Source organism: Drosophila miranda, chromosome XR (genome assembly GCF_003369915.1).
Source record: "Drosophila miranda strain MSH22 chromosome XR, D.miranda_PacBio2.1, whole genome shotgun sequence".
Lineage (NCBI taxonomy): Eukaryota > Metazoa > Arthropoda > Insecta > Diptera > Drosophilidae > Drosophila > Drosophila miranda.
Genome location: NC_046674.1, coordinates 9,538,342 through 9,565,201, shown reverse-complemented (window position 1 = coordinate 9,565,201; position 26,860 = coordinate 9,538,342). Strand labels below are relative to the sequence as shown.

The 26,860-nt window shown below is 44.5% G+C and overlaps 2 protein-coding genes across 2 annotated transcripts in view; one reads left to right on the top strand and one right to left on the bottom strand.

Annotated features, from left to right (window-relative positions):
- LOC108151145 (elongation factor-like GTPase 1) overlaps positions 1-26,860 on the top strand; it is an 84,817-nt gene that overhangs the window by 5,989 nt on the left and 51,968 nt on the right. The window lies entirely within an intron of this gene.
- LOC108151146 overlaps positions 1-26,860 on the bottom strand; it is a 31,543-nt gene that overhangs the window by 1,558 nt on the left and 3,125 nt on the right. The window contains exons 2-4 of the mRNA XM_017279572.2: positions 2,622-2,770; positions 2,412-2,490; positions 66-216 (exon numbers count right to left, since the gene is read on the bottom strand). Coding sequence (XP_017135061.1) covers positions 66-216; positions 2,412-2,490; positions 2,622-2,770 — 379 coding nt within the window. The remainder of the gene's footprint in view (positions 1-65; positions 217-2,411; positions 2,491-2,621; positions 2,771-26,860) is intronic.

The window sequence follows — 26,860 nt, the reverse complement described above, 5'->3', positions numbered from 1 at the left end:
GGAAGGGCAACGAGTATTGGGTATTAGGCGATGACTTATGATATATTCATGTGTGATATATTTACCCATTTTGAAGTGATCGGGACAGCGACAGATGACCAGGTAGTGGGATTTGCCAGTCCTGGTGTTTTGGAGTGCCAGCAGGGACCAGTCCTTGGGCGAGCGGCACTCTCGCATCTCTGTGGTAGCCTCACAGGTCTTGGCCAGCGTGATGGCCTAATCATGCAAAAGGAAGGAAAATCCCAGAGAGAGATCAGAGAGTGAGTTGGGGGATGCTAATTTCGGGGCGTATCTGCTGTCTAGACGGTGTCTACTAATAGCTGCGACGATTAGACATTCACTTTGGACCCACAGGCTGAAAGGCGCACAGGCCCACACGCCCACAGGGCGGACGGCAAAGAAAGTAACCCGATCTCATGATCATGACTCTAAATTGAAAGCCCACATGCTAAACGTCTGGCTCTGCCTCTGTCTGCCTCTGTCTGCCTGGCCTGTCTCCAGCTGTCGCTTTAGAGCCGAAAACATACCCAAAACAGGAGCAGCCAATGGCCCAGGGCTCCCAATGGCTCCCACCAGTCGAAAGGAGAAACATTTTTGGGCAGACAGAAATTGCTTTTGCTCCGCTTTCAATTGGCCGATGCTTGATTGTCCTTTAACTGATTTACAGCCTCAACTACTGGCGGGGGCTACTGGTTCCTGCCCCAGAGTGCCAGAGTGCCAGAGTGGCAAAGTGCCAGAGTGCTAGAGTGGAGTAATTTGATTGACTCTTGCGGCGCTCGTTTGCATGCGGCAGCAACAGCAACGGCAGCAGCAGCAGCCAATTCAGGCAAAGTTTTTTCCACTTTTCCGCTTTATGCCTCTCCGCTTCATTGGCTCTCGATGTGGCATTCAGGTTAATGCTGTTGCTGGCTGCTGCTACTGCTGCTGCTGTTCCAGTTTTTCCTCTGCTCTTGTTTTCCAGCTAAACGCATTTTCATAATTTGCTGTACAGTTCCGGCAAAACACCACCACACAGAAACACGGCAAGTGTTGCATTTAACGGTAAAGTGAAGTGTAATTATGACAATGTCTGGCACTGCCCACACGCCCGCTCCTACTGCCTCCGAGAGAGACTCTGAGAGACTCTGAGAGACACCTACCTCCTGCACTACTCCTGAAAAGTGCACTCTCTGCGGACAGTGGAGACACCTGTGCTCAATGGTGGAGCACTCAACAACTACTTGACCATTAAACTATTAAAAATGCTTTTTATTATTTAATTTATTTGAACATTTCTCCTCTGTCAGTCGACTAGAGGGAGAGCAGTAGAGCAGGAGAGCGGCGTTCGAGGGCATTTATAACTTAATTAAACGTACATACAGCAGCGATCCACAGTGGATGCACAGTGGAGTCGCCTCCACTGCTGGCGGAGGCCAAAGAGGAGAGCAGATCATGGCCAGGCAATAAATGTGGCCCAATCACGGGCTGCAGAAGCAGAAGCGGGGGGCCTTATTGGCCAAATAATATTGTAAGCCGCAAACGAACAAGCCACAAGGTGAGCTCCCAGTGACCCTGGCCCAACCAACCGACCAACCAAGCAACCAACCGACCAACCGATCGTGCCACAGCAGAGAAGTGAGAGTCGTAACCGCAGACGCAGGAATCAATTTGATGAGTGATCAGTGGATGGATGGATGATCAGGAGTGATCCACCAAATGATCCTCAATCTTCGTTCGGATGATAGTTTCGCGGGTTCCCACTGATCTTTTGTTGCCATTAATTTGGGTTTTTCCCCTGAACTACTGATCTATTAAATGATCCTCAAGCTTTTGAATGAATACGCAGCTCGCTTCTGTGAGATGTGCAATTGATTTTCCTATTTTCGAGGCCACTGATCTATCGAATGATTCTCAATTCCATGAATTGTTGGCTTTCTTCTTCTCCAATTGATTTTCCAGGTTCAAGTTTTCCCTCAACAAATGATCTTCAATTCCACAGATATTCCTCCGCTCTCTTGATCGTGCTGTTTCTCAAAATGGACTGTGATCTCCACCTCCCAGTGGATGTGCTCTTTCTCTCTCTATATAATTTACTCCCACTCCTGGGATCCTCTATCGATGCATACTCTCCTGTAATTTCTCTCCCACTGATCGCATCTTCTATTGATTCATTTAAAAAGCAATGAAATATTATTTGTGGTCAGAGCATCGATGGCACGGCTGTTGTTTCCTACAGTCGTGAACTTGCAACCCAATCTAATGATCTAGCTATTTAAATCTCAATTCTCTCATTTCCAGTGATTTTCAGGGATTTCCAGGGATTTCCAGTGATCTGCAGACTGCAGACATCGCAGCCTGCAGCAATTATCCAAGTAATTCAGATGCCAGTGCCCTCCCACTGCGAGAGATGTTCTGTCTGTGGATGTTCTTACCTTCTTTTTATTATCACCAACCAATTTTGTGGTATGCTGATCGTCTTCATTCAGGCTGGCGGAGCAGGGATCACGATATCTGCAAGTAAAGGGAACAGGGAACACACCGGATTAGATTAGATTCTGCTCTCAACCTGGGATTAATTAGAACTTGCCGAGTGACAAGTGGGCAAACCCTAATCTAATCCTTTCTCTAGTGAGACGACTCACCTTGATGGACAGGCGCACAGGGGCTGGGTGTAGTTGAGCCTCACGTAGACGGCGTTGCAGACCTGCTGGATGGCGCACTCGGGCAGCAGATAGATGTGCTGATTGTGCGGATAATAATGATATTTTGTTGGTTTCGCTGTCGCCGTTTTCTGCAAATGAATGGAAGCAAATGAATGAGAGAAAGAGAGAGACAGAGAGATTTAGATGTGATTGATGTTGATGTTGATTGATGTGGCCAAAAGGGTTTCATCGTCTTGTATTTGGCCAGCAATTAAAGTTGCAACCAAGTGGCATGCGAGTAACGTCTCTTGCTGTTTGTCCGTGGCATAGATGAAGTGCGAAATTGAAGCTCTCCTCTTGGGAGTAGTCTCCTTTTTCTTTTCTTTTTTTTAATATGAAAAGAGGTTGCTTCAGCTTCTATGCATTCAAAGTAGTCGTCGGATGGGAGTGGAGGAGTCGAGTGGAGCAGTATCTTGCCTTGGCCAAAGCAGGTTAATGGCAAACGAGACCCTCACATAATGCCACACAAAATTGCTTGACTCTGCACTTGAGAGATGAGTTGCTGTTGCCGTTGCTGCAACGCGCCTTTTCCGCTCCACCACAATATGAGACGTTGATGCCACATCGGAAGGAGGAATGGGGACGGGGCACCCAAGTTATTAAGAAATTGATGCAACACGAAGGGGACTATTCCAACTATCCATCCATCCATCCATCCATCCAGTGTATGTGTGTTTCGAGTTCTGTTCTGCTACTCGTAACCCTGGGTAACTGCCAAACGCACTTTTACTTTGTCAGAATGGAGGGGAGGGGGAGAGAGCTGTGGTAATTTCCATGGCATGCCATGGCCATGCCCTGCCCTGCCCCATCAGCCACTTCCTTCCTGTATTTCCCAGTGTGTTTACCCACTCTTCCCCCTCCCTCTTAACCGAGTTGTTTTTCATTTAGAAACTTCTGATGGATCCCCCCCGTTCCTTTTGTTTGGCTATTAAAAAGTTTTTTAGTTACATTTTTAGCTTTGTTTTTGCTTTCGAAGAGAACCTTTCAGTAGGGAGATAAATTTATGTCGCAATCGGAGGCACCTCTCTTTCATTATTTGTTTAATTATTTTAGTAATTCATCATCATTATCATTGTCATAATCAAGAGGCAAACAAAGGCATGATATGATACGTTTATTGTGTATCAATGCGTAAAGATTCTTGGAAAACGAGGAGAATCTTGAAAGGGGTCTGAATGAAAGGTATCTTAATGATTTTATTAGTTCAGAATAAGAAAAAAGAGAGAGAAAGCAAGTTAAAGACTGATTAACGCAATTATTAGAGCCAAGAGTGAATTTATGGGAGGGGAAATGGCAGATAAACCAACGCAATTATAATGAATGATCAGAGTAAGCACTCGTGAATCTATGGAAGATGGAGATGACTTGGTTAAATGGAATGGAAGTGGTTCAAGCACTTGAGAACTGATTGAGGAAACTGATTACGAAAAGAATTTCACAGTGAATAGATTTACACAGAGAGTAGATCTTCAGAGAGAATACAGAGAGAATATCTTTAGGCGAGAGTAGATCTTCACAGAGAATAGGTCTTCAGTAGAGAACAGATCTTTAGGAGAGAATATATCTTCAGGAGAGAGTAGATCTTCAGGATTAGAGTAGATCTGCGCAGAGAATAGATCTTCGGGAGAGTATAGATCCTCACAGAGAGTAGATCTTCAGGAGTGAATAGATCTTCGCAGAGAATAGATCTTCAGGAGAGAGTAGGTCCTCAGAAGAGAACTCCTAAAGATAGGAGAGAATAGACCCTCACAGAGAGTAGATCTTCAGGAGAACATAGATCTTCAGGAGAGAATAGATCCTCACAGAGAATATATCTTCAAAAGAGAATAGATCTTTGCAGAGAATAGATTATCTTTTATGTTATATTATATCTTTAGGAGATGGAATGCTTTACAGTCGTATATTCTATATGCAAATATTTGTTTGAAATGTAAAAAGTTCTATATGGAAATGGGCGAGTGATTAACCCTTTTTAAATTCCTTCTTTTGGTAAATCCGTGAAGATCCATTTACCCTTTGCCCTTTCGATGGAACGCCTGTACTCTCGCTCTACTTAACTCCCCATTCTGCTGTTCTGCTTTTGGATGATTCACCAACCATCAATCTATTGTACTCTCTCCTTCACCGTTACCTTCTCCCATTTTCTCACCCACTTGTACATCCATTACACAGTCCTTTCCCCTGGAGAACCGCTAACAATACGATAGGATTCCTTTCCCCTACTTAGCACATAATTGAACTGAAAGCATCTTTGGTTTAGTGCAAATTACAGGGCACATGATCCACCAGGGGAAAAAAGGGGGGAATGACAGAGGGAGCATGGCAGCGGGTACTTCCCATGTCAGTCATTTGCCAGGCAGCCACAGCCATAGCCATAGCCACCTACTGTCAGGTAGGTCCAACTTCCACCTCCCACTGTATCCCACTTTTTCTCCCCTCTCCGCTCCCCTCCTCATTGTTGTGGCAGCTCCTTTTTGAGAGTGATTTACACTGACCCTCAACCATTATTATTGAATTTTTCACCATCTCCGTCTCTATGCCCGCCCCCTCTTTCCTCGGAGGAGAGGTACCCTATTTGGCGTCAGCTGGTTGTCGCTTCTGCCCAAATGTCCAAACTGTCGCCGCCACTTGCCCCCCGCCCCCCCCGGCTGTACTCTCCCCTTGTGGCAGGCAGTCAGGGAAACCCCACTCTCATTGTTGCCTGTCTCTTTCACTTTGGTTAAGTAGATTTTTAAATATTTACTATGTTCGTTGGACAGGGGCCAAAGCAAACGAATCAGAGAGGCTTAAGCCTTTGGGGAAACGAACCCAAGGATACCCTGGGAGAAGTGTTATGCATCTGTGGGTGCATCAACATTTCTGAGGCATACGATTGTGTCTATCGAGAATATCATTTCGAAGGTCGGAAATGCTTTCTTTGTAATCATAATACCTATCCTCTATACAGGGTATATTCTCTTGGATAGGGGATCGCTGGATCGAGGAAGGGTAACCCCTTATCTAGGGCCCTGAGCCTGAGGGCTGGGGGCTGCAAAGAATTTTCCACGAATCGCGAATTAAAGCGTTTTTCTGTTGTCCGCTTTCCAGTCCGCTGTAGCTGTTGCTGTAGCTGTTGCTGTGTGGCTGTTCACACAGGTTAAAGTTCAGTCGGTGGCAGTTAGCAAGAGAGAAGATCCCCCCGTAACCGGTAACCCCTCCCCCCTCTTCCCTGGCCACCCAAGTGCCACTTGAAAATCGTGTTCCCTGCTGCAAGCTTCCTGCAATTTAAAGTCACTTTTGGAGTTGCAGTTGGACTCCAACTATGGGACTCTGAGGGACGGAGACTCGGAGGTGAAGTCGGAGCTGGAGATGAAGTCAAAGTCAGAGTCGGGGATCGAGAGTCGGGTCTCTCTTTGGAATCCCATCGCCGCGACCTTTCACGGTCTCAAGTTGTTTTCTGTTTTCCGTGTTGTTGTTGTTTCGTTTATTTTCTTCTTTTTTTTGTTGTAGTTTTGTAGTTTTTCCCGCTGTAGTTTTTTGCTGGTTTCGGTTTTTGGAGTGCCATGAATTGCGTTTTGATTGAAAAGAAAGTGACATTTCCGTTGATTTTCCTTTTGCCCAGAATGCTGTTTCCTCTTTCCTCTCTGTCCTCTCTGTCCTCCGTCCCACTCTTTTTGCTTAAAGTTTTTCCATTTTAGTAGAGCTGCAAGGCTTTTTCTTCTCCTTCTTCAATGCTAATTTTTCATAGCTTTTCGCCTATGGAAATGACGCTGAAAATTTGTTTGTGTTTGTGTTTTTGTTTTTGTGTTTGTATTTGTATTTACCGCCGAACAACAACACAACACAAAACTGCACAACAAATAGCAGAAACATGCAGCAAACAGTGGCAGCTGCCGGAAAGTGCCTGAAACTTTGTACCATGGCGTATGCGTGATTTGTTTGCCAATGTTGCAGCCTTATTGACTTGTTGCAGTGCCCCCCATGCACTTGATTAGCCCGACACTTGATTAGCTGCCATTCATGGGGGAAATTCGGAAAATGTTTGGTATTTTGCGGGAAATACATGATTGAATGACAGAGGCGTTGGGTGGATTGGTTTTGCATTTCTGGCTGCCCGAACAAGGGCTCCCAAATTAAGATGGATTAATGCAGAATTTTGAGTTGTATCTGTAGCGGAAATATTCGAATGCCACCAAAAAAGGAACGGGAACGGGAATGGGAACTCGCAAAGTATCTTTCACTGGATAATGAATTAGCTGCAACACCGCTTACCCTCCTTCTAACCCATTCGTTCTGCGAGTATCCTCCCGAATTAGCTCCTCCCAGTCCCTAAGCATTAATCTATCTTCTTCGCCGTTCAATCTCTAAGCCACTTGACTTTTCAGCTTGTGTGTGTTTTTGTGGCCTCTAACAAGAGTCCTGCAGTCAGCAGAAACACTTCTCGGATTTCAAGTCGGCGAGGCAGCAGCAGCCTCAAGTACCACCACTACTACACCGGCTACTACCACCACTACCACTATATGCTGTATACATATATCCTCTCTTGTAACTCAGTCGCCATTTGGAGGCTTGATTTATGCCGGCAGCTCGAAATTTACTTTTAATGAGAGACAGCAGCAGCAGCCAGCCAACCAGCCAGCAGCAAAAGTTAAACGCATGTAACTGACAGGCAGGCAGTGGCAGTGGCAGCGGCAACGGCAGCTTGTATATTGTATCTATATATCTTGCAGATGCGAAAACCCCGCCACTTGTTATTCAAATCAGCTTGAAGAGAGCTTCCAGCAGACGCTGAAGCTGCACAAAAAAAAACGTAACATAAAATTTCACCGCTTTTTAGCTACTTCTCAGGCTCTCAACCGATAGAGAGACTCTCTCTCTCGCTCTGTGGAAATTTGCATAGTTAAGGCAAGTTCCCCCCCCCCTTTGCAATTAATAAATAATTTTCATTTCATTTTCATTTCGAAATTTGATTTAATTATGTGAAAGTATTTGAATGACTTTCTGTCGAGCCTCCACGGAGGCAGCAGCCCCCTCCCACTCCCCCTATTTAAAGCGAGAAGCGAGAAAGAACACAAAATTAGTTGCCATTATTTAAGTTTTACTTCGCCCCCGGTTTCCACCCTCCCCCCTCCCCGCCCAAGGCCCTGTTTATTTGTTTGCTTGTTATTTAATTTTATGCTCAAAGTGAAAATGAAATCGCTTTTCAAGTACTTTCGTTGTTGGTTCGGCCTTTGGTTTTCATTGTTATCTATAAAGCGTGAAGTTTCAAGTAGTTTGTCTACTCACGGATGTATCTTTGTATCTCTGCGAGTATCCGGGGTTTTCTACTATTTCTACTTCTACTTTTTCGGACCTTTTTCTATCGTTTTTTTTTTGTTTTTTTTTTCACATCCAACGACACGACAAGCTACCGAAAATCTTACACTCTCTCGCACACACACATTTCACTTGAGGCGCACTTGTGGGGGATTGCTTGTGTCTACCCACTCTTTTCGCAGACGGAGGATACTTTTCTTTTGAAGGGGCGTTGGCAACAGCTGGAGATCAAGGGAACCTTTGAATCTCTTAGAAATTTCCGATTAGCCTCATATTTGCATAATTTTTCACACCTCTAGAAGCATTTTTTTTAATCTACGCTAATAAAATCAGCTGTTTTTAGTGACGGGACTGGCTATTCGTATATCATATCGATACCTTTCTACTAGTTCTTCGAAAAATAGCAGAAGAAGCTCATAGTGAATGTTATCTGATCGCTTATGGGATATTTATAGTTTCAATCGTTTCATGGAAACCGATCAGTCTTCTAGGGTATCAATAGCCTCGGTCCCTCGGCGCTTAACTGCCACTCTCGTTGGCACTTCTGTTGAATGTTCGGAGCTGTGTTTGTTGCTGGGCTTTTTTTTTCGGTTGTTAACTGAAGTTTCTCATGCAAATCCACGCAAAGTCAGTCGCTTGTTTGTTTGTTTATTTATTTACCATTATTTATTTGTTTGCCCAACGCTTTTTCCCCCTTTTGAGGTTCAAGTAATCATGATCACGGCGATCATCATCATCATTATCATCGTACCGTAACATGGCATCCAGTATCCAGCATCCAGCCACCAATGGATGCTGCTTCTCCCAGTAAAAGTCATTCCACAGTCAAGTGTCGAATACCTCCAGCTGTGGCTCTTCCATTCCACATCCAAATCCACTTCCTCCTCTGATTCTCTACTGTTTCTCTTCTGTGGATTGTGTGTGTTTTTTTTTGTGTAGCCCCCAGCCACTCCTCTGAAGATCTCAACACTCTCTCAAAACTCTGGAGTGCTTCATGTCCGCGGGTTGTAATTAAAATGTTCAATAAATCGTCAAACTTGATTGTCGATATTTTTATAACAAGCCAAGCGCCAAAGGTGGGGAATGCAAAGGGAAGGCATACCATACTCGTAAAGTGAGGGGCTCTAACGGATGTGGTTCTGCGTATAAATCTCGCTCTCTGTAGGTTAGAGTTCAGTTTATGGCTTCATGAAAGCCAAGATTGGTTTTCAGGAAAAGGAACGAACGATGGTGGAACCCACTCGATATGGTTCGGGTAGAGAGAAGTGTGGCACAGACCATCATCTATTGATTCTTTTGGAAGGATAGGAGAATGAAGATTCAAATGAAGAAAAAATATCCCACAAAAGTTGCAGAGTTTAGAGATTCAGGGATCTCCATGCTATAGTATCTGCAGATGGGTTTCTTCTAACTATTTCTTAGGATAACCCCTAAGCAAATAAATCCACACATGCAACCCTTGCTTAGTGAATCGTGGAGGTCCTTCTCTCATTTCTTTCTTTAACGCGCCACCATCTCTGTAGCGAAATCTTGGGACTCGGCCTAGACATTCAGGCCATCCCAAAGTGGAATCTCCCCTACTCTCCGCGCATGCGTAACTGATATCCATCTTCGGCGGTGTTACAATTTTTTGCTACTGCCGTGCGCATAACTTGTCAAACAGCAAACAAAAGTGGAGCTGCGGCACATAAGATGGAAGATGGTAGATTGAAGATGAAGATGAAGATACCCCTAGAGATTGCAACAGCAGCAGCAGCCGCATTTAAGGCAATTACATGATTTGGCTTTGCAAAAAGGCATATTGAATAATCCAATGGGGCAACCGCAGCAGCCACTGCCGCAGCAACAGCAACAGCAGCAGCTGCCACATTCCATAACCAATTCCGGAATAATGACCAAAGACGTGATCATAATTGTCACACTGTCAGAGCCAACGTCATCGTCGTCATTGTCGAATCAGAATCAGGAACAGAAACGGAATTGGATGTGGAATCAGAATCCGTTTAATGTGTCAACGTTCTGCCAGACGTTAATTTGTTCTAATTTGTTTCTAATGCCATTATTCCAGCTGTAGGATTCTGTTGGAATATGTCTGGTCATAAGCCCCTTCCTCCCTCCCCCTCTCTCATTCTTCATAAGATCTTTACGAGAATTACACGATTCCTATGCTTCCGTAATGCCCAGAATGCCGTAATAATAATATTTTTATTGCCCTCTCCTCTCTCCTCTCTCTCTCTCTATTTACGAGTAGTACTGTTTTTTGTTTACTGCTGTTGGCCGAGTTTATTGTTCTAGTTTTCTGCCACTAGGGAGCCCTGTGCTCTTCTCGGACAGAGGTCCGGTTTTCGGTGTTCGGTGTCTCTCGGGTCTCTGGGGTCTCCTCTCCTTAACAGTAGTTCTTTCGCTCTATGGTCGCTGGTCGTTGGTTAAGGTTTGTTGAACCCTTAATGAGTTTAAATGCCAGATATGATATGGTTTTTAATGTACGTTTATGACTTACATTTACTCGACTCTGTGCTCTGTTTCTCGTTTTTTTTTTTCTGTGCTTCTCTCGCTTTTTGGGACACTTTGTGGGACAAAGTTAATGTGGCTGCCATTACGGTAACGATTCGGTCATGATACCAAAGGGAAGTCGGACATTAGCCTTCTGGAGTGTGGAGTGGTGTGGTGTTGGGGATCTCTGGGTCTCTTTTCGGAGCGGATGCTTGGAACATGTATTTTTTTGAAAAGCGGAAAGGGGCTTGCCTTGGGACCGTTGGATATGTGGAAACTTTTAATGAAATATTTCACTTGCCAGAAGAGAATTTTCAGTGGCTTAACTTGAAAATATCTAAATCCTATTTCGACCAAGCTTCAGTTGGCTTCAAAGACAAGTCTTTCACTCAATGGTTTGCAAAGCTGTTGATATGATCTTAAGCTTCAAGTTGAATAGTTCTATGCTTATCCCAAAAGCCTTGCAATAGCTTATTCCCTTTCAGTACTCTCTCCCTCTCAGGCACCTGTTCATCACCATGTTAATTTTCTTCCACAAAAATCACTTTCCATAACCGAAAACACTGATTGGTCATCACTTTCTTCCATGTTCTTTCGCCCTTAACTTGTAAGACAAATAGCCCCCCAACCTTTGAACAAATATAGACAGAAATAAAGGTGCAAGCAGCATGGGCATGGAATCCATAACCCGAAGAGATAGGTTCTGGGTCTTGGGCTCCGGATTCCGTTCCTCAGTCCGGTCTGTGCGTTCTGGTCATTTACCTCCAACCAAAAACGGTCAAAATGTTTGGGTTTCGTTTCTGTTGGTTTGTGGCCTTTTACCGCTAATACACGCATAATAAACTATGGTCGAAGCACTGCCTCTGGGGCTTTTCTTTCCTCCAAAAAGATTTAGGCCCCTTCTTTGTGGCTGCCACTCACGTACCGCAAAATGTCGAGGGGGGGGGGGCCCAGTCCGTGGTCATTGTGTGATTGAGAATCGGTAGCTTACCTGCAAAGAAAGAAAGAAAGAAGAAAGAAATGTAAAGAAAGCGAAATTAGTATTTGGTTGTGTCAAAATAATGGCCTAAACATTTCAACAATATGGCAAAAAGAGTAAATTCTTCTCACTTTAATTTGAATTTGAATGGTTTGCTGTGATTTGTTTTTGAAGGGGAGCCCGAGCCCGAGCCCCGGGCCCCGAGCCCCGAGAGATGGTTACAATTAACATTTAAACAAGCCATTAACTTTCCAGGGGGACTGGGGCATTGGGGTTCTCTAGAGGTACTTCAAATTAAATAAAAAAAAGAGACTGCAAATAATTCCATCGGCAGCCTAATTACTGCAGTGAGGAGCAGGGAAGAGCGGAGCAGAGATGGAGATGTCTTTTGTCTCTAATATAATATGCAGTTCTCTGCCGCTGCCGCCCCTCTGCTCTGTCTCTGGGGCTGCTTTTTGGGGCCTTGGGGCCAAACACTTTCTTTATTGGACTTTCTTTCGCAGTTTTCTTTGTACTTTTCCATGCCATTTTCCTATGTTTTTATCAAAGTAGCGCACATTGCACATCTCATTCACCGCCAAAGTCGCCTCCTCCCCGACCTCCTCCTGCCAGAGCGGGCCCTGCGGTTACATTTCGGCTTTTGTTTTGCATCTCTGACAATCTTTTCTTTCGCATGGCTTTTCCTTTGGAGCAGCAGCAGCGGCAGTACGAGAAAAAGCGGTGAGAGATAAAGATGCCGACATTACGCGCTTTGCATTTTCCATTTTCCACTTTACATTTTACATTTTTCTCTGCCTTTCTGTGCACTGGTTTTCCCCCTGTCCATCTGTCTGTCTGTCCCTCTGTTTTTCCGTCTTTCTGTCTGTATTTTTTCTGTGTTAATTATAAGCTTCCGCTTGGAAAAGGGCAGCATGTGGCTGCCGCTGCAGTGATTCTTTGATAAACGGGAGAGCCGATGCAAAGGGCAGGCTAATGTCTATATTAGTTGGATGTTGCCGCATGTTGCACAAGCTTTGATCGGCATTTCAATGGGATTCAAAGTAGTCTTACTCCGAAGGGGAACTATTTTGCTTAGAAACAGTTGCTTGTCCGACAGTTTCCCTTTCCTAGAAAATCGTGAATGGAAACTGCATCGAAACCCTGGGTATTCCCTGTATCTGGGCAGATTTGTGTATAATATGATTCAAAATACCCAAGAAGAGTAATGTAAGTTCTACGAGTATCTATCAACGAATCTTCACTTTCCTTCGATGAATCTTCTCTTCTGCAAGAATTTCCTTGGATTCCCAAGTAACTTCTTTACTTTCCCTTCACGGAGAGTTTTTTTTAACATTGTTCTAAAGCATTATCGGATGCCAAAGGAACTTCTTTATGGATCTGCCTCCTTTTCTTATAAATGTGTGGCTGCCACATCGGAGGGGAGTCCATCATTAATGTGTCGTCTTTGGCTGAGGCAGAAAAAAACAGCAAGTCGGCAAAATATAAAGCAAATACCAATCCCTATACCCATTCCACTTCACCAACCAACCAACCAATCATCTATCTATCTATCTATCTATCTATCTATCTATCTATTTATGTTTGTATCTTGGTATCTTTTTGCTGTGTGTGCAGCTAAATGCCAGAGGCATAACTATTGAACGAGGGGCGCAAAAAAAGGTGTCCATCAGAGATGGAAAGAGGATCATCCGCATCCGTAGCCGCATCCGCAGTTGGCATTTGCGACAATTGCCGCAGTTGCAGATACTTGCGGATTTGCATTTCATGGATACAGATACAGATACAGATAAAGATACAGTGAAAGAAGAGAAAGATGGATAGATAGATAGATAGATTGATTGATAAGTAGATACGTTCATGTTCGGTTAACAGTAAAGGCAATCCCCTCCATTGGCTAGAATGTATCTATTAGATACATGGCTGCTCATGGCTCAGCATTTACAGCTATCAATCATAATTAAGTGAATGATAATCAAAATGGACAGCATTATGAAAGCTCGATGCGGCATCCCGCTCCGCGGACACTCCACTCTCCACTCTCCACTCTCGACTCTCCACTCTTCACTCTCCATTCGGATCTCCATTCGACTCTCCGTTGCGGTCATCTGTTCTGTTGGTCTCGGTCTCGGTCTGGCTGGGTCTCTTCTCTCTTCTCTGTTATTATAGATAATGATAAAGAGAGGCAGATCGAGCGGATCGGAGTGGAGCTGGAGCTGGAGATGGAGTCTTATTCTCATTCTGTGGTCGTCGGTTCGTTGCGGCACCGTTATGCAGGTCAGCAGCAGCCTCCACCTTCTCCTCCTCATCCGCCACCTCCTTTAGTCTCTCGATCTTCACACTCTCTGCTGCAGACTGAAGACTGAATCTGAATCTGAATACCACTGCTCATCTTGTATGCAAACGCAGTGCATTCCACAGACAGAAGGGGAGACAGAGAGAGAGACTACCTCTGAGATACTTCCCCAAGTGTTCGTCGGTGGTTCGTGGTGTGGTGTGGAGGGGCTTATATCTCTCATTGACATGCCAACTGGATGGCAAATTTAGCACGCTATGATCCGCAGTTGCAGCTCCAGCAGTCCGCTTGTACCCGCTTGTAGCTTTCATTTTGCTGCCCAGGTGACAGCCTCAGCCTCAGCTATGAGTAGTTGTTGCCACCACCATCAGTCCACCAGTACACTCCACTCCACTCCACACCACTCTCCTGTATCTTCTGTCCTCTGGTTTGCCTGCCAGGCACATTAATTTATTAGTTGCACTTGCTTGTTGCGCTGTAAAAGATACGCACACGGTTGGCTGCGATACTTTTTTCCTGCTTGCAGGCCCAGCTTTCCACCACAAGTCCGTTGCTTGGCTAGTTGTCGCCTATCAAATTACCCAACAACTGCTGGCTGCTCTCTGGCTGCTCTGTGGGCCAGGCTAACATCAGTCCCCAGTCCCCAGTATCCAGTACCCAGTACCCAGTCTCAGTCCCAGAGATTCTGCTGTTGTTAGAGGATGCGATGCCACTGATGCTCTGGGAGAGACGGTTTCGCATGAAATTGAGGTTTATGCGTTGGCGTATATCGTGTATTGCTTTTATGGGGAAACTAAACTCTTCTGTTGCCGCACAGTAATTTTCATGGGTTCACGAGGGTTGCACTTAAATTCTAAACCTTTCCATTGCATCATTAATAGCTTCTTAAGTGCTAGCTTTTATGATTTTGTGCCACTTTTTGATTACAAAATCGTGCCTTTCAGGGACTTAAATTTCTTTCATATAACCAGTGTGGAAATTTCAGCTTTTACCTGATATATTGGATATTTAATCACTGGATCAGTGGATATTTTAGCCTTATAGAATGTTTTCTTTAAATGATTTCGCACTAATATCGAATGAATCTTCATTCAATCTTCCGTTTGTGTATTTGAAGAATGTCTATCCTTTAATCTTCTCCAGATTCCATTCCCACTCCAAATTGCAGCATCTTCTCCCCTGCTCCCCTTTTGATTTCGCGACAATTCGTTGCGCATAAACCTGTCACAATCAATTGCAGTGCCATCATCCATATGTCCAATGCCCGCCAACCATTTTGGGATGCTTTAGGATGCATCCTGGACTACTACAACGGACTACTTTGTTGCGCCTGCCCCATGCCACAACATGCCTGTCGCCTGCCTGAATGCCTCCCCATATATGCGGAGCGGGCAAGCGAGGAGTCAAACTCGATATAGCCGTCCGTTGGTCCGGTCGTCCGTCGCACTCCTATGTAAAAAATGTCTAGGGCGAGAGATTTGCTCATTAATTTTCGCGGCCTTCTGGGGTCCCAGGCAGCAGCCAGGCAACCAGCCAGCCAGCCAGCCAGCCAGCCAGCCAGCCAGCCAGCCAGCCAGCCAGCCAGCCAGCCAGCCAGCCAGCCAGCCAGCCAGGACTCCTCTGCTCTTTTGAGCGAGTATTTCTCTGTTTTGACGTTGATTGAAGATGCGGTCGTGTTATGGGTGCATGGGAACCAACAGCCCAGACCCAGTCACTGCCATCCTCCTCCTCCCCTCTCTCTCTCTCTCTCTCGAAGATGATTAATAAAAACCTGAGCAAAGTTCCCCGGAATTTTCCACTTTTCCATGTGCGATCTTTGAACTCAATTAGTGCTTGTCGGAGGGAGCAGCAGCATCTATCTTTGGGACTGAGACTTAGACTCAGACTCAGGCCTGAGACGGAGGCTGTGCCACAAATGACACATATATTGTGGCTAAAAGTTGTACTCGACTCGTATCTTGTGGCATAAATTTCCATTTCGTATGCCACGCCCCCTGTACACGCTTTTAGCCCATAAAGAAACTCTTGCTTTTTTTTTACCAGGTTTTTCAGCCGTTTGTGGCTGTTTCTGCGGCCTCTACTGTGGCCAATGGACAGATGATGATGATGATGACGATAAACTTCGATGACTTCATGATGATAGGGATGGTTTGGGTTTGGGTTGGGGATGGGGATGGGGATAGAAAGCAAAGCGCTCTCTCTCTCTATCTATTTCTGTGGTCTCTCAGTATTTCCCTGCATTCCAATCCTTCTTTGCTGCTGCTCCGCCCTCTCTCCCTCCCTCTCTATCTCTATCTCTCTCTGTTTCTGTCCATAATTGAAGCATGTCCCCGTCTGTGTTTTGTACCCTTTTTGCACCATTTTGCTTTCTGCGGTTTTCCATGCCACTTAGTCCAAGCAACCTCCTACTCCTCCTCCACCTCCTCCTCCACCTCCTCCTCCACCTCCTCCTCCACCTCCTACTCCTCCTCCACCTCCACCTCCTCCTTTTACACTCCATTCCATTCTTCATCCGAGACTGGCTGCAACTGCCACTGCCACTGCAACTTCAACTCAATTTTGTTTGTGGCCAAAAAGGAGTTTTGTGGCTTTTGTGTCCATGTTTTTTTCTCGTGCCCAATTTGTTATTTTAATGATTTCGATGGAATCTTCGCACATAATTGAGCTGCCGTCCATCCACCTCCCATACACCTTCCACCTTCTCCTTCTGTGTGGACTTCTGTTTCTGTTTCTGGGACAGAAGTATCTACAAGTTTTGCATGCAACCGAAAGACCCACAATCCACAATCCACAACCCACAAGTGTTTGCTTGCCCCATAGAAATATCTGACAAATGACCAGGCAAACCACACAGACCAGGCCAGGCCACAATTGTATCTGCGGTGTGGGGGTAGGAGTGGGGGCGAGTTGCTGCAGGGGCAAAGTATCTTTTTTGCAACTGCAACTGTAGTATGCCGTTCAAATGTTTATCCATAAAGCACTTGTAATATCCGACAGCAAAGGCCTTTCAAATTCAAAATGCCTGCAGTCGATCGTCTGTCTGTCTGTCTGTCTGCCCCCAAAATGAGTCTTAACCATCGATATGCTCTGATGTCTCTGATTCGAGTCATGGCTTTTCCATTGCCAGGGAAATTGACACTTTGGTCGGTCGGCTTGCTGTCGCCATTGCCATCGTCGTCTCTTATTAAAAATTGTGTCAAGTTGTCAGCAGCAGCAACAGCAGCAGCAGCGGCAGCTGCAATCAAATGTCAGTGTGTCAGTGGAGGAGTGCAACGTGCAACAGAAGTGCTGCAGCGCACTGGATGGCCTACAAAAGATGCAAGTCCCAGTCGAAGGCTGACCCCCCAACCCCCACCTCCCGACCACCGACCACCGACCACCGATCTGGTCTGTCTGTAAGTGGAGTTGATGGCGTCAAAAGCATTTCCCATTCCCATTTCCATTTCAATCCTCAATCTCCATGATTCGAGCACAAAAGAAAAGAAAATGAAAATGAATTTGATTGAATTTGTGGCTGGAAAAAGTCTGTCGTTGGTCTTTGCTTTGAATGGATGAAGGTTATCTGTTAGGCTCTGATTGAAAGTGATGATGGTTTTGATTGATGGCTAGATTCGATTAAAGAGCTGAAGGGAATACAATACGTACTTCAATTGACGAGAGACATATTCGGCTTTTGTAGATCTGTGTTTTGGTCTCTGTGGATCTGTGATAATTTCTATACATCTATATAGCTGTGATAATTTCTATACATCTATATAGATGTTTATTAAGGAATCTTCTGATTACTCTTTTCTAGGGTCTTCTAAGTGATATTGTATTGTTATCCCTTAGATATCTGTATATATCTGCTGCTTATCCATAAGCTATAGTTTTGTATTCTTTTGGGTATCTCTGGAAAGAGATCTGTGATATATAACTACTTCTTAATGATAAGATATGTATATGCTCTTTCACTTTTCATTGAAATTTGTTCTGATTTTCGATTCTTTTATAGGTATACAGGTATATGCTAATATTCTTTCATTTAGCATACTATATATGACATATCATTACATTTCACATGCAATCGTAAAATTCCATAGATACATATGTATCTTTTGTTCATTCCGCTAGATATCATGGGGTTATATCTTAGATATCTTCCGATTCTTGTTACTGGTTGTTCTGCTTACTCCTTTGATATCTCTTGAGCCTTCTGTTAATCATTGATTAGCTGTATCCTGTATCTGTATCCTGCAGATATCTTCTGGCTAACCTCAGTTTTCTTCCACTTATTCTACATATATCTACTGTTTATCCGCCTGCTTTTCAAGCTGGCAAACTCTTCAAACATGATTTCAATTCCTGAATTTCTGAATGGCCCACTTCCATCCATCTTAATCTCCATCGCAGAGCCATCCAAAGATCTATAAATTAATTGCACTTTCTAAAGAAAATAAAGCTGCCACGAGCAAACACAAAAAACTAAACAAAAAGAAGAAAATAATCAAGTAATTTGGCGATGAGCCATAAATTCAACAGAAATCAAAACTCGATTTGCGGTCGAGAGGCAACTTTGACCCGAAGGTCGCTGCAATTAAAGACAGGGAAAGATGCCTATCGATCGAAGCTCTGCTCAAGACCGAGAGAGAGAGAGAGAGATAGAGAGAAGACTTTCCTACTTGAACATGCAACATGCAACCCACACACACACACACACACTCCACAGACAGAGAAGAGCGACTCCTCACTCCATCCGTCACTCGAGAGTCCAGAGTCCAGAGAGCTTAGACCTGAGTCCAGACACAGATACTCGCTCACGACAGGTGAATGCAATCAACGATTCGAAACTCGAATATAATGTTGAAAATTGTTCGAGTGAGTATTTTGAATGGCAAATGCTTCAATGCTGGAGCCGTTTACAACTCTTTTTTCGTCTTTCGATGCAGCAGATGCTTTGCTTTATGTTTTTCCTTAGTGGATCAACAACTTTTACTCCACTTTCGGCATACGGCATTCGCCATTCGGCATTCGGCGAGTAGAGGCGTTAGAGTCATAAAATGTATATCTAATCCAAAAGAAAGTGCTCTGGGGGCGGGCTAACCACCACCAGCCAGCCGCTCCATTCCATTCCGTCTGCTAAAACCAGAACCACCATTGACACCAATGTGGCCCCCACATCCCCACATGTTGGGTTGACTGCCCCATGCCACAGATGTATGGTGCCTGTGCCTGCCACTGGGTGGCATTTTGTAGGGCATTTAAATTGCTAATTTTTTTGTTTGAAACCAGGAACCAGGAACAACCAACAAAAACTGCTGCAACTTCTGCTCTGCTCTGCTGTGCGCTGTTCTGCATTTATTTATGCTTTTTTTTCTCCAACAGTTTTTTCCGTTTTTCAGTTTTTTGTTTTTTTTTTTATTTTGCTTATAAATTGTAATTTCTTGTCCTCCCGACTTGAAATGCGCAAAAGTTATACCTTCTTCAACTATTCGTACCGGCCTGGATTTAGATCGGGCGGGGACCAGGGACCTGGGACCTGGACCTAGACCTGGGCGGGGTGCATAATTTCCTGACTTCCTTCTGCTTTATGGCCAGAGCTATGTTATAAAATTGTTAACAAATGGCGCGGTGGAAGGGGGGTGGGCTTAAAGCCCACAGGCTAGAGACAGTTTATGTCTCATGAAAATGGAAAATCCTCCTATTCTTCGAAGGAAAAGAAGGAATCTTTCTAAAGAAGAACTTCCAGAGTGGCTTGTATTCGGTTTTCATTAACCACATACCCACCATCTGCCATTAATAAATCCATCTACAATCAGATCATCCAGCACCGAAATGAGAGCAAAAAACCAGCAGCCACAAATTGAGTTTTCTGGCCTGGGTTTATTATTTTAATTTGTTTTTGGAAAAGTGCATTTTGGGCATTAAGTTTGTACGCCATAAATGCTCGAATGCCATGCTGATGGGATGCATGTGGATATGGATATGGATCCATCAACTCTTATAAATTATTTATCAATTTGATGTTGCAGCAAGCAGGCAGCAACCAGCAGGCAATGCACCAATTGAATTAGCCATCAAAATGGCAAAAAAAAAAAATACAAAAAAAACAAAAAGAAAAATGTGATTTAAATGCAATTGGTTTCTGCCTGGCTCTGTGGATCTACGAGTACGTACAATTACACGACCTAGAAAGCCAAAGCAGCAGAAAGTAACCCGAGAAAGAGAGAGAAGAAAGCCAAAGCCAAAGCCATAGCCATGGCCATAGATAGAGCCCCTGCCACAGAGCCACAGATCCTCAGTCGAACTTCAACTTCAACTCCAAGTCGAAGTCGAAGCCGAAAAAAAAAAAAACACACACCGAAAGACAAAGAGCCGCAGATACAGATACAGTTTCGATGGGGAGTTTGGAGTCTTTTGCGGGGGCCCCCAAAGACACGAATGAAGAATGAAAGATGTTGCAAGTATCTCATAGGTCGTTTGGGTCTCTGTAATGCAAATAGCTGCAGTTGTTCCGCCGCAGTGGAGAGGGGCTCCTCCAGTACCCAGCCGCCAGCGCCAGCGCCAGCTCCAACTCCAGCTCCAGTTGTGTAGTAGAGACATTCGCAATTAGTTTGCCAAATGCTGTGAGATCTTAATTTGGTCGTGAGTCGTCTATGTAGTCGTCGTCGTTGTGGGAGATGGCTGCAAGGGGCCATGGGGCAGGCAGGGAGACAGGACAGGGACAGAGAGAGAGACAGAGACCGGGTCCTACACATTTGACTCGACGAGGTGTCAGGTTTGTTTAGCTTGAACTTGATGTAGTTTGTTTTTGGCAGTCGGACTAATGATTATTTACACTCTCACTCTCTCTCTCTCTCTTTCCATCTTTTTGCTCTGGCCTAAAACGTTCAATGGAAAGTGCCCTTTGGATGGCAGATAGCAGACAGCAGAGCACTTCTCATTAGTATATCAATGTCTTGTAGCTGCACGATCTACAGACAGACAGACAAAACGATCGATCCACCGCCAGCGCATTATCTGAACTTTGAGAGGGTTTTTCTGGAGATCTTTTTTGGAATATCCGTAGGTACATGATCAGTCTCAATTATGTGTCTTCGGTTTTATCTACAAAAGATATAGAATTCTCTTGCGTTTCTCTATAGTTACAATATTTGAGATTTAATTATTTCTAAAAGATCTGGGCATGCCGCTTCGATGATCTTTATCTTCAAGATCAATGGATTTTATGTTCTCTAAGAATGGTCTTGAACTTCTTGAAATCATATCTCTTGAGAAATCTCTTTTCCATAGAGAAACGATTAATCGATCAAGTGATCTTCCATGAGAATGATCGACCCATAGAGCACCTATGGTCTGTAGGCCCTATTATTTCCACTTCCTTTCGTTTGATCTTTGCTCATAAGCTGTTCTTCTGTTGATATTTTACTGGTCTTCTGAGGATCTTCTGTAGATTTTCTGCTGTTCTTCCATAGATCTTTTTCCGATCTTCTGTTGATATTCTCCTGTTTTTCTCTAGAGTTTGAGTTTAACAGTTTGTGGCACCACAAAATCCTTGAATTTTCGAACTTTCTTCATCATGTATCCATCTTTTAATTCCTACCGATTCCTTCATCAGTTTCTGTGGCCATCTTCCTGCCTCATTTGCCGATGATGATGATCAGCAGATCTCGGCAGCAGAGATCTTGAAGTTGTCTCTCCTTCTGTAATTGAATAGCATGCGGCGAGATAAATGCCTTGGCCGAATGGCCAATTCAGGCTAAGAGTACGGGCACCAGTACGAGTACGGGACGGGTATTCTTGTTGGCCGCGTCATTGCCATAAATTGCCCATCGTTCGATAAATTATGGAATGGGCACAGTGGGCAGTCGCTGACCATCTACCAGATACCATCTAGCATCTACCGTCTAGCATCTAGCATCTAGCATCTACCAGATGCCATATATATGTATGTACCTCCTCCTCTGATGCCTCATCTGATGCCAAAGAGAAGTTCTATCTATTTTTGGTTCTTGGGCTAATTGAAATGGGGCTTCCTTCCCCTCTGCTGCCTCTGTTCTGCTCTTCTGTTCCTCTGCTCCTCCGTTTCTGTTTCTATTTCTACTTTTGCTTTTGCTCTCTTTTTTCGAACCTCTTTCGGGTCGGGTTTTTATGGGCTTTGTTTTCGCCTTTGTTTTTGGCGGATGCCGAACCGACCCTTTACCGGATTTCACTTTTCATTTTGGCATTTCTGGGGTTCTCTTTTCTATCAAAAAGATATATTATTTTCGCTCTTCGCAGGTAAATAAATTACAGTTATTAGTGGGTGAGTGGGTACCCCTCCCCGCCGCGCTCCGCCTCCCGAAGCGAAGTTTAATTGCTAGTAAAAGTTTTAATAAATCATCGCAGAAATGGAGAAAGACACGGACATTGGGGAAACGGGGGGCGGGCAATGGGAACCCTTTCCCAAAATACAAAAACGAAAAAAAACCCAGTTAGAAAGCCAGTTAGAAAGACCTCTGCCACTGAAGATTGGCGGCATCTCGGCTTTCTTCTCCTCCGTGTCTCTTGGATGGCGCTGGAAGAGGCATTGTTCGATTTTCCCTAATCATATACCCCTACTCGGATACCCCTCGGATACTCTTTGAATACCCCTCTTTATAGCACTCTCTATACATGTGTATACCCTTTCTCTCTCTCTCTGTATCTCTCGGTGTTGAAGCTTTCTGCCTCATTGCTTTCATTTGCATTCGATGGCAGTTTCCGCTTTGCTACCAGTTTTCCCTGGAATCATCATCATCATCGTTCGCCTAGTGGTTTTTCTTGGCCTTTTCCCGAAATTAGCATAACTTTGGGCGGCGTCGAACGTCTCCTAACGTCCAACAACAGCTCTAACGGTCAGCTTCAATCAAGGGGCCATTGTGTCTGTGTTAACAAGCAATTGATAAAACAAAGCGGTAAATATTTAACCCATACTCGAATTCCCCCCTCCCCCTCCGCCACCCTCACTGTGCTTTTTCTTATGTAATGAATCATGTTTTGAGCTTCTTCTGTGAGAGACAAGGGGCACACGATGATGTATGTATCTCTGAGGTGTGGTCGGGGGTGATATGAGGTGCAGATGAAGTGCTTGAAAGATGGAGGAGTTTTTGTACTGGAAAGTACTCGAAATTGTCATATTTGATGGAATTACTTGAATGGAATATTTTACATGTTTAACGTTCAATTCGATGAGACATTTCTCTGCATTTTTGGTGACTTGCAAATGCAGATCTGAATTGAAAATGTAACAACTTAATGCTAAAAAAAACTTAAAGATCTTCCTATTTGGAAGGTCTGTTTTTTGTTTTACATTTTCCATTCTTTCATAGATTTGTTGTTGTTGTTGTTGTTGTTTTTTAAAGGTTACATGAGTATTTCTGAAACCTCTTTCTACCACTTTTGACTGCCATTCATCAACTTTCAATTAGAGAGAGAGAGAGAGAGAGAGGAGAGACACAGAAGTCTCCACTTGACTCCATATGTTGCATGCTGTTGCATGGCGGCCTGCTTCATTTCCCTGCCATCTTTTGTTGCTTTTTTGATCTACAGCCCACACAGACACCACACACACACACAGAACAAGTACAGAGGAACCTCGCGATAAGTGCACTTTTTCATGTCAATCAAACGGCGGCAACAATTGCTGACCAACAAGTCACGCCTCCTTCATCCTCCTTCTTCCTCCTTCATCTGTGTATTCTATAGTATCTTCGAGCATATATAGAAAATCTGGTGGCAGCTGCCAATATCAGTCTGCATGTCTGTCTGTCTGTCTGTTAGACAACATTTCACACTCGTTTTCCACGCAGGCCTGTAGGAGGAGGGTTTTTCCCCTGTTTGTCTTTGTCTTTGATTTTGCACCGCCTCCCGCCTTTCGCTTCTTTTCTCTTTTCATTATGATTTCTGGAAAAATTACATTAACTGCAATTCACTATTTCTTTTTTTTTTTTTGTGTTGTTTTCTGTTACAAGTCTATGATTATATGCTCTATGACTTGTGAAATTGTCGGGTGTCATTGCTGGAACGACGAGGCACGGGGCATGGGCACGGGGCACGGGGCACGAGGCACCAGAGTCCAAGTTTGTGTGGCGGGAACGAAAGTTTGGTTCCGTTTGAAAGTGTTCGAATTGCGGGGGGAAATCACCATAAAGTGACTCAAGAAAGGGGTCTCTCGTAGCTAACTAACTGACTAAACGATTCTGATTAAGAATGTTTAGGTTAAGTGAAATATTCTGGCTGTAATTTAAGGCAATTTGATGAAGAAGGTGCTCTTTAAGTTTCGGCACACAGTCCAACAACGCCAGAATCGAGGCTCGGATTCCCGGCACCGGGTCTCGATCGTGCATACTTCATAAAGAATATCTCTCAGAGCAATGGATGTCAGTTGGCAGCAAGAGAGCGTGCCCAGATATCCAGAAATCGATGAGAAGTATCCCTCTAGGTTCTCTTTCTTATTTCTGCAGAGGTTCTGTATCTGTATCTGCATCTGCATCAGCATCTATCTCTTCTTTAGTCATATTTTATAACCTCATTAGATGGATGGCTTCCTTTTCCTACCATCGCATCCCAGAGGCACCCACCCCACTGCAGTATGAGGCTGCAGTTAAATTTGAGTTGATTTCTTCCTGCATCGTATAGAGAGACAGCGGCAGCAGGCAGAAGGCTATAATTAATTATTATGAGTGGCGGTCTGGCCTGGCCTGGCGTTCGGGGAGTGGCTTTGGCTCATGCCAAGAGAAGCCTCCGGGCTCCGTCCACTAATTAGATGAGTTGAGAGCGTGAAAAAGTCGTATATTCGTACTCCCCATGCTGGTTGCATCATCCAAAGAGGCCGAGAGAGAAAGACACTGGAGAGGTATTTGCAACTCATGCGATGCGAGACAGATCTTGGACGCTACGACCTGTCCATAACGGCTCTTCGACCTCTATAACGATTCTATTTCTATCCATACAAATCGAAACATCGGCTTCGGTATTCGGTACCAAGTGTTTAGCCTGCTTTTCTAATGCTGATTCTCTTCTGCAGTTCTTGGGTGTCTTTTTTGTTTTTGTTGTTTTTTTGGGCTTTGAAGAAGAAAGCGTGTAAATTAAACAGGCAGCGAAAGTTCTTTCTTTTCTCGGCTTACTTTTCTCCTAGTATCATTATTTGTATGCAAATTAGCGACGCGCAGCCCAATTCTTTTGTTTGGCAATGTAACAATTATGCTTTCATCTCATCTTTCGATTGTTGCCAAAAACCAAAGACTCTGACTCCGAGGTGGAACAGAAAACAGAAATCTATTTAACAATGTGTTAATTACACCTCGGTCTCACAGTTCTAACAAAAATCAAACCGAGGCATAGAGAGACGGGAGGGGATGGAATGGGATGGGATGGGATGGAGATTCCCCCTGCCACGGTCCGTTCCGTAACCGTAAAACAAATCTGAGCTTAATCGTTAATTTATGATATTTCTAGCGGTAACCGACAGCCCCCCAACAATCAAGACCCAACCCGGAGAGCGGAGACGCTCCGCTGATCAACGTCATCATCATTGGGGCATTATTTTGCTTCTACCTCGACTTCTGCTTCGACTACTACTGCTGGACGATAGACGTTAGAAGATGGGTAGATCATAAACTTTGGATTGTAGCTTCTTGTGTAGCGTTCATTGATTTGCTTTGATTTGACGGCCTTTGAAAGACCATTAACATGCCCAATGCTCGACCATTGGATTGTAATTAATGATTGGTTTTCTCGCATTCGAATTGTTTACTTTATGTAAGACTCTCCGGAAAAGATGGACACGACAGGTGCTATGGGATATATTGATTGGTAGAAAATCTCTGTGTAATCCTTGGCTTACATTCATGAGAAGCGCATAGAAAGGCTCTTGTTGGCCACGAGATGAGTGTAAATCACAGAGGGAGAGTCACGATTGGCACACACCTCATGGGAGCCTGGGAGCATGGGGAACATTAGAGCACGGGAACTAGGAGCAGGGAATGGCCTTAAATTTAACTTTCTCTTAGGCTTAAAGCCTAATCCGAATTCCTTCTTGAGTGCCAGAAATTCCCCAGTGACAAGCCATAATCGGGGGCTCCATTCACAGCGTTCCATTTGATGGAAACGGCATCAAACGATGCTAACCGCACAAAATGCTGTTCGATTAATCTCTGAGTAGAGTGCCGCTCGATTCGATTCGATACAATCCATGGATCGACCGATCGATGGAGCCAACAAACAAACAATTAAAGACTTCATTAGAGTTGTCGTCTCGGCGGGGCCTTGCAACCCATTTAGGTGCGGATATGTGATTGCAATTTTAATTAGGAACAAACCAGAGAGATAGAGAGAGACCAGAGCGGGAGAGGGACAAACCACCCATTGCTGAGCGGAGAGTAAAGCATTTTCATTTAGTTTAAATTCTCTTTTCATTTCAGGTGAGTCTCGTCTCGGAAGAATCTGCTTAGAACACTGGAGCGTGCAACCTGTTCGTTCCTCTGTGGCTCAGCTCTCTGTTGAGTGAGTTGCTCAACCTGCTGCTGTCGATTGGATTGGATTGGATATTGGATGGCCAATTGGTCGAGGCAATGGCTATGTGTGTCGTCGTCGATCGCGCATGTGGCCATAAATTATGTCGTTGTGCACCGGAGAGCCAAAGTCAGAGTCCGAGTCCGAGTCCGAGTCCCACTCAGACGAGGAGTCGTCGCTGCTGGTTCTCTGCTCCCCCTTTCTGCACGCCCCGTAAAAGTTGTAGCTGCCACCAATCATCATAGTTAGGTGCACATCAAAATTTATAGGTCAGTAGTGGCAACAAATTGCACAGGCATTCCAATGCCCGATGCCGATGCCTGACTGCCTGCCCAAATCAATGGTGATTCCCAAGCCCCATCTGAGATGCCCTCCATCTTCATCTTCGCTGCCTCTGGCTCTGGCTCTGGCTGCTGTCTCTCCTTCTGCTGCATCTAATAAGGCTTGACCAGTTCTCCCTTGTCCATGTCAACGATGACTGGTGGTTCCCCGAATGCCCCCCCCCCCCCCCCCCCCGCAAAAAAAAAGAAGAAACAAAACGATGGCTAAACCAAACAACCAAACACTGACCCACTCAACAATGGTACTCCGATATTATGGTACTGA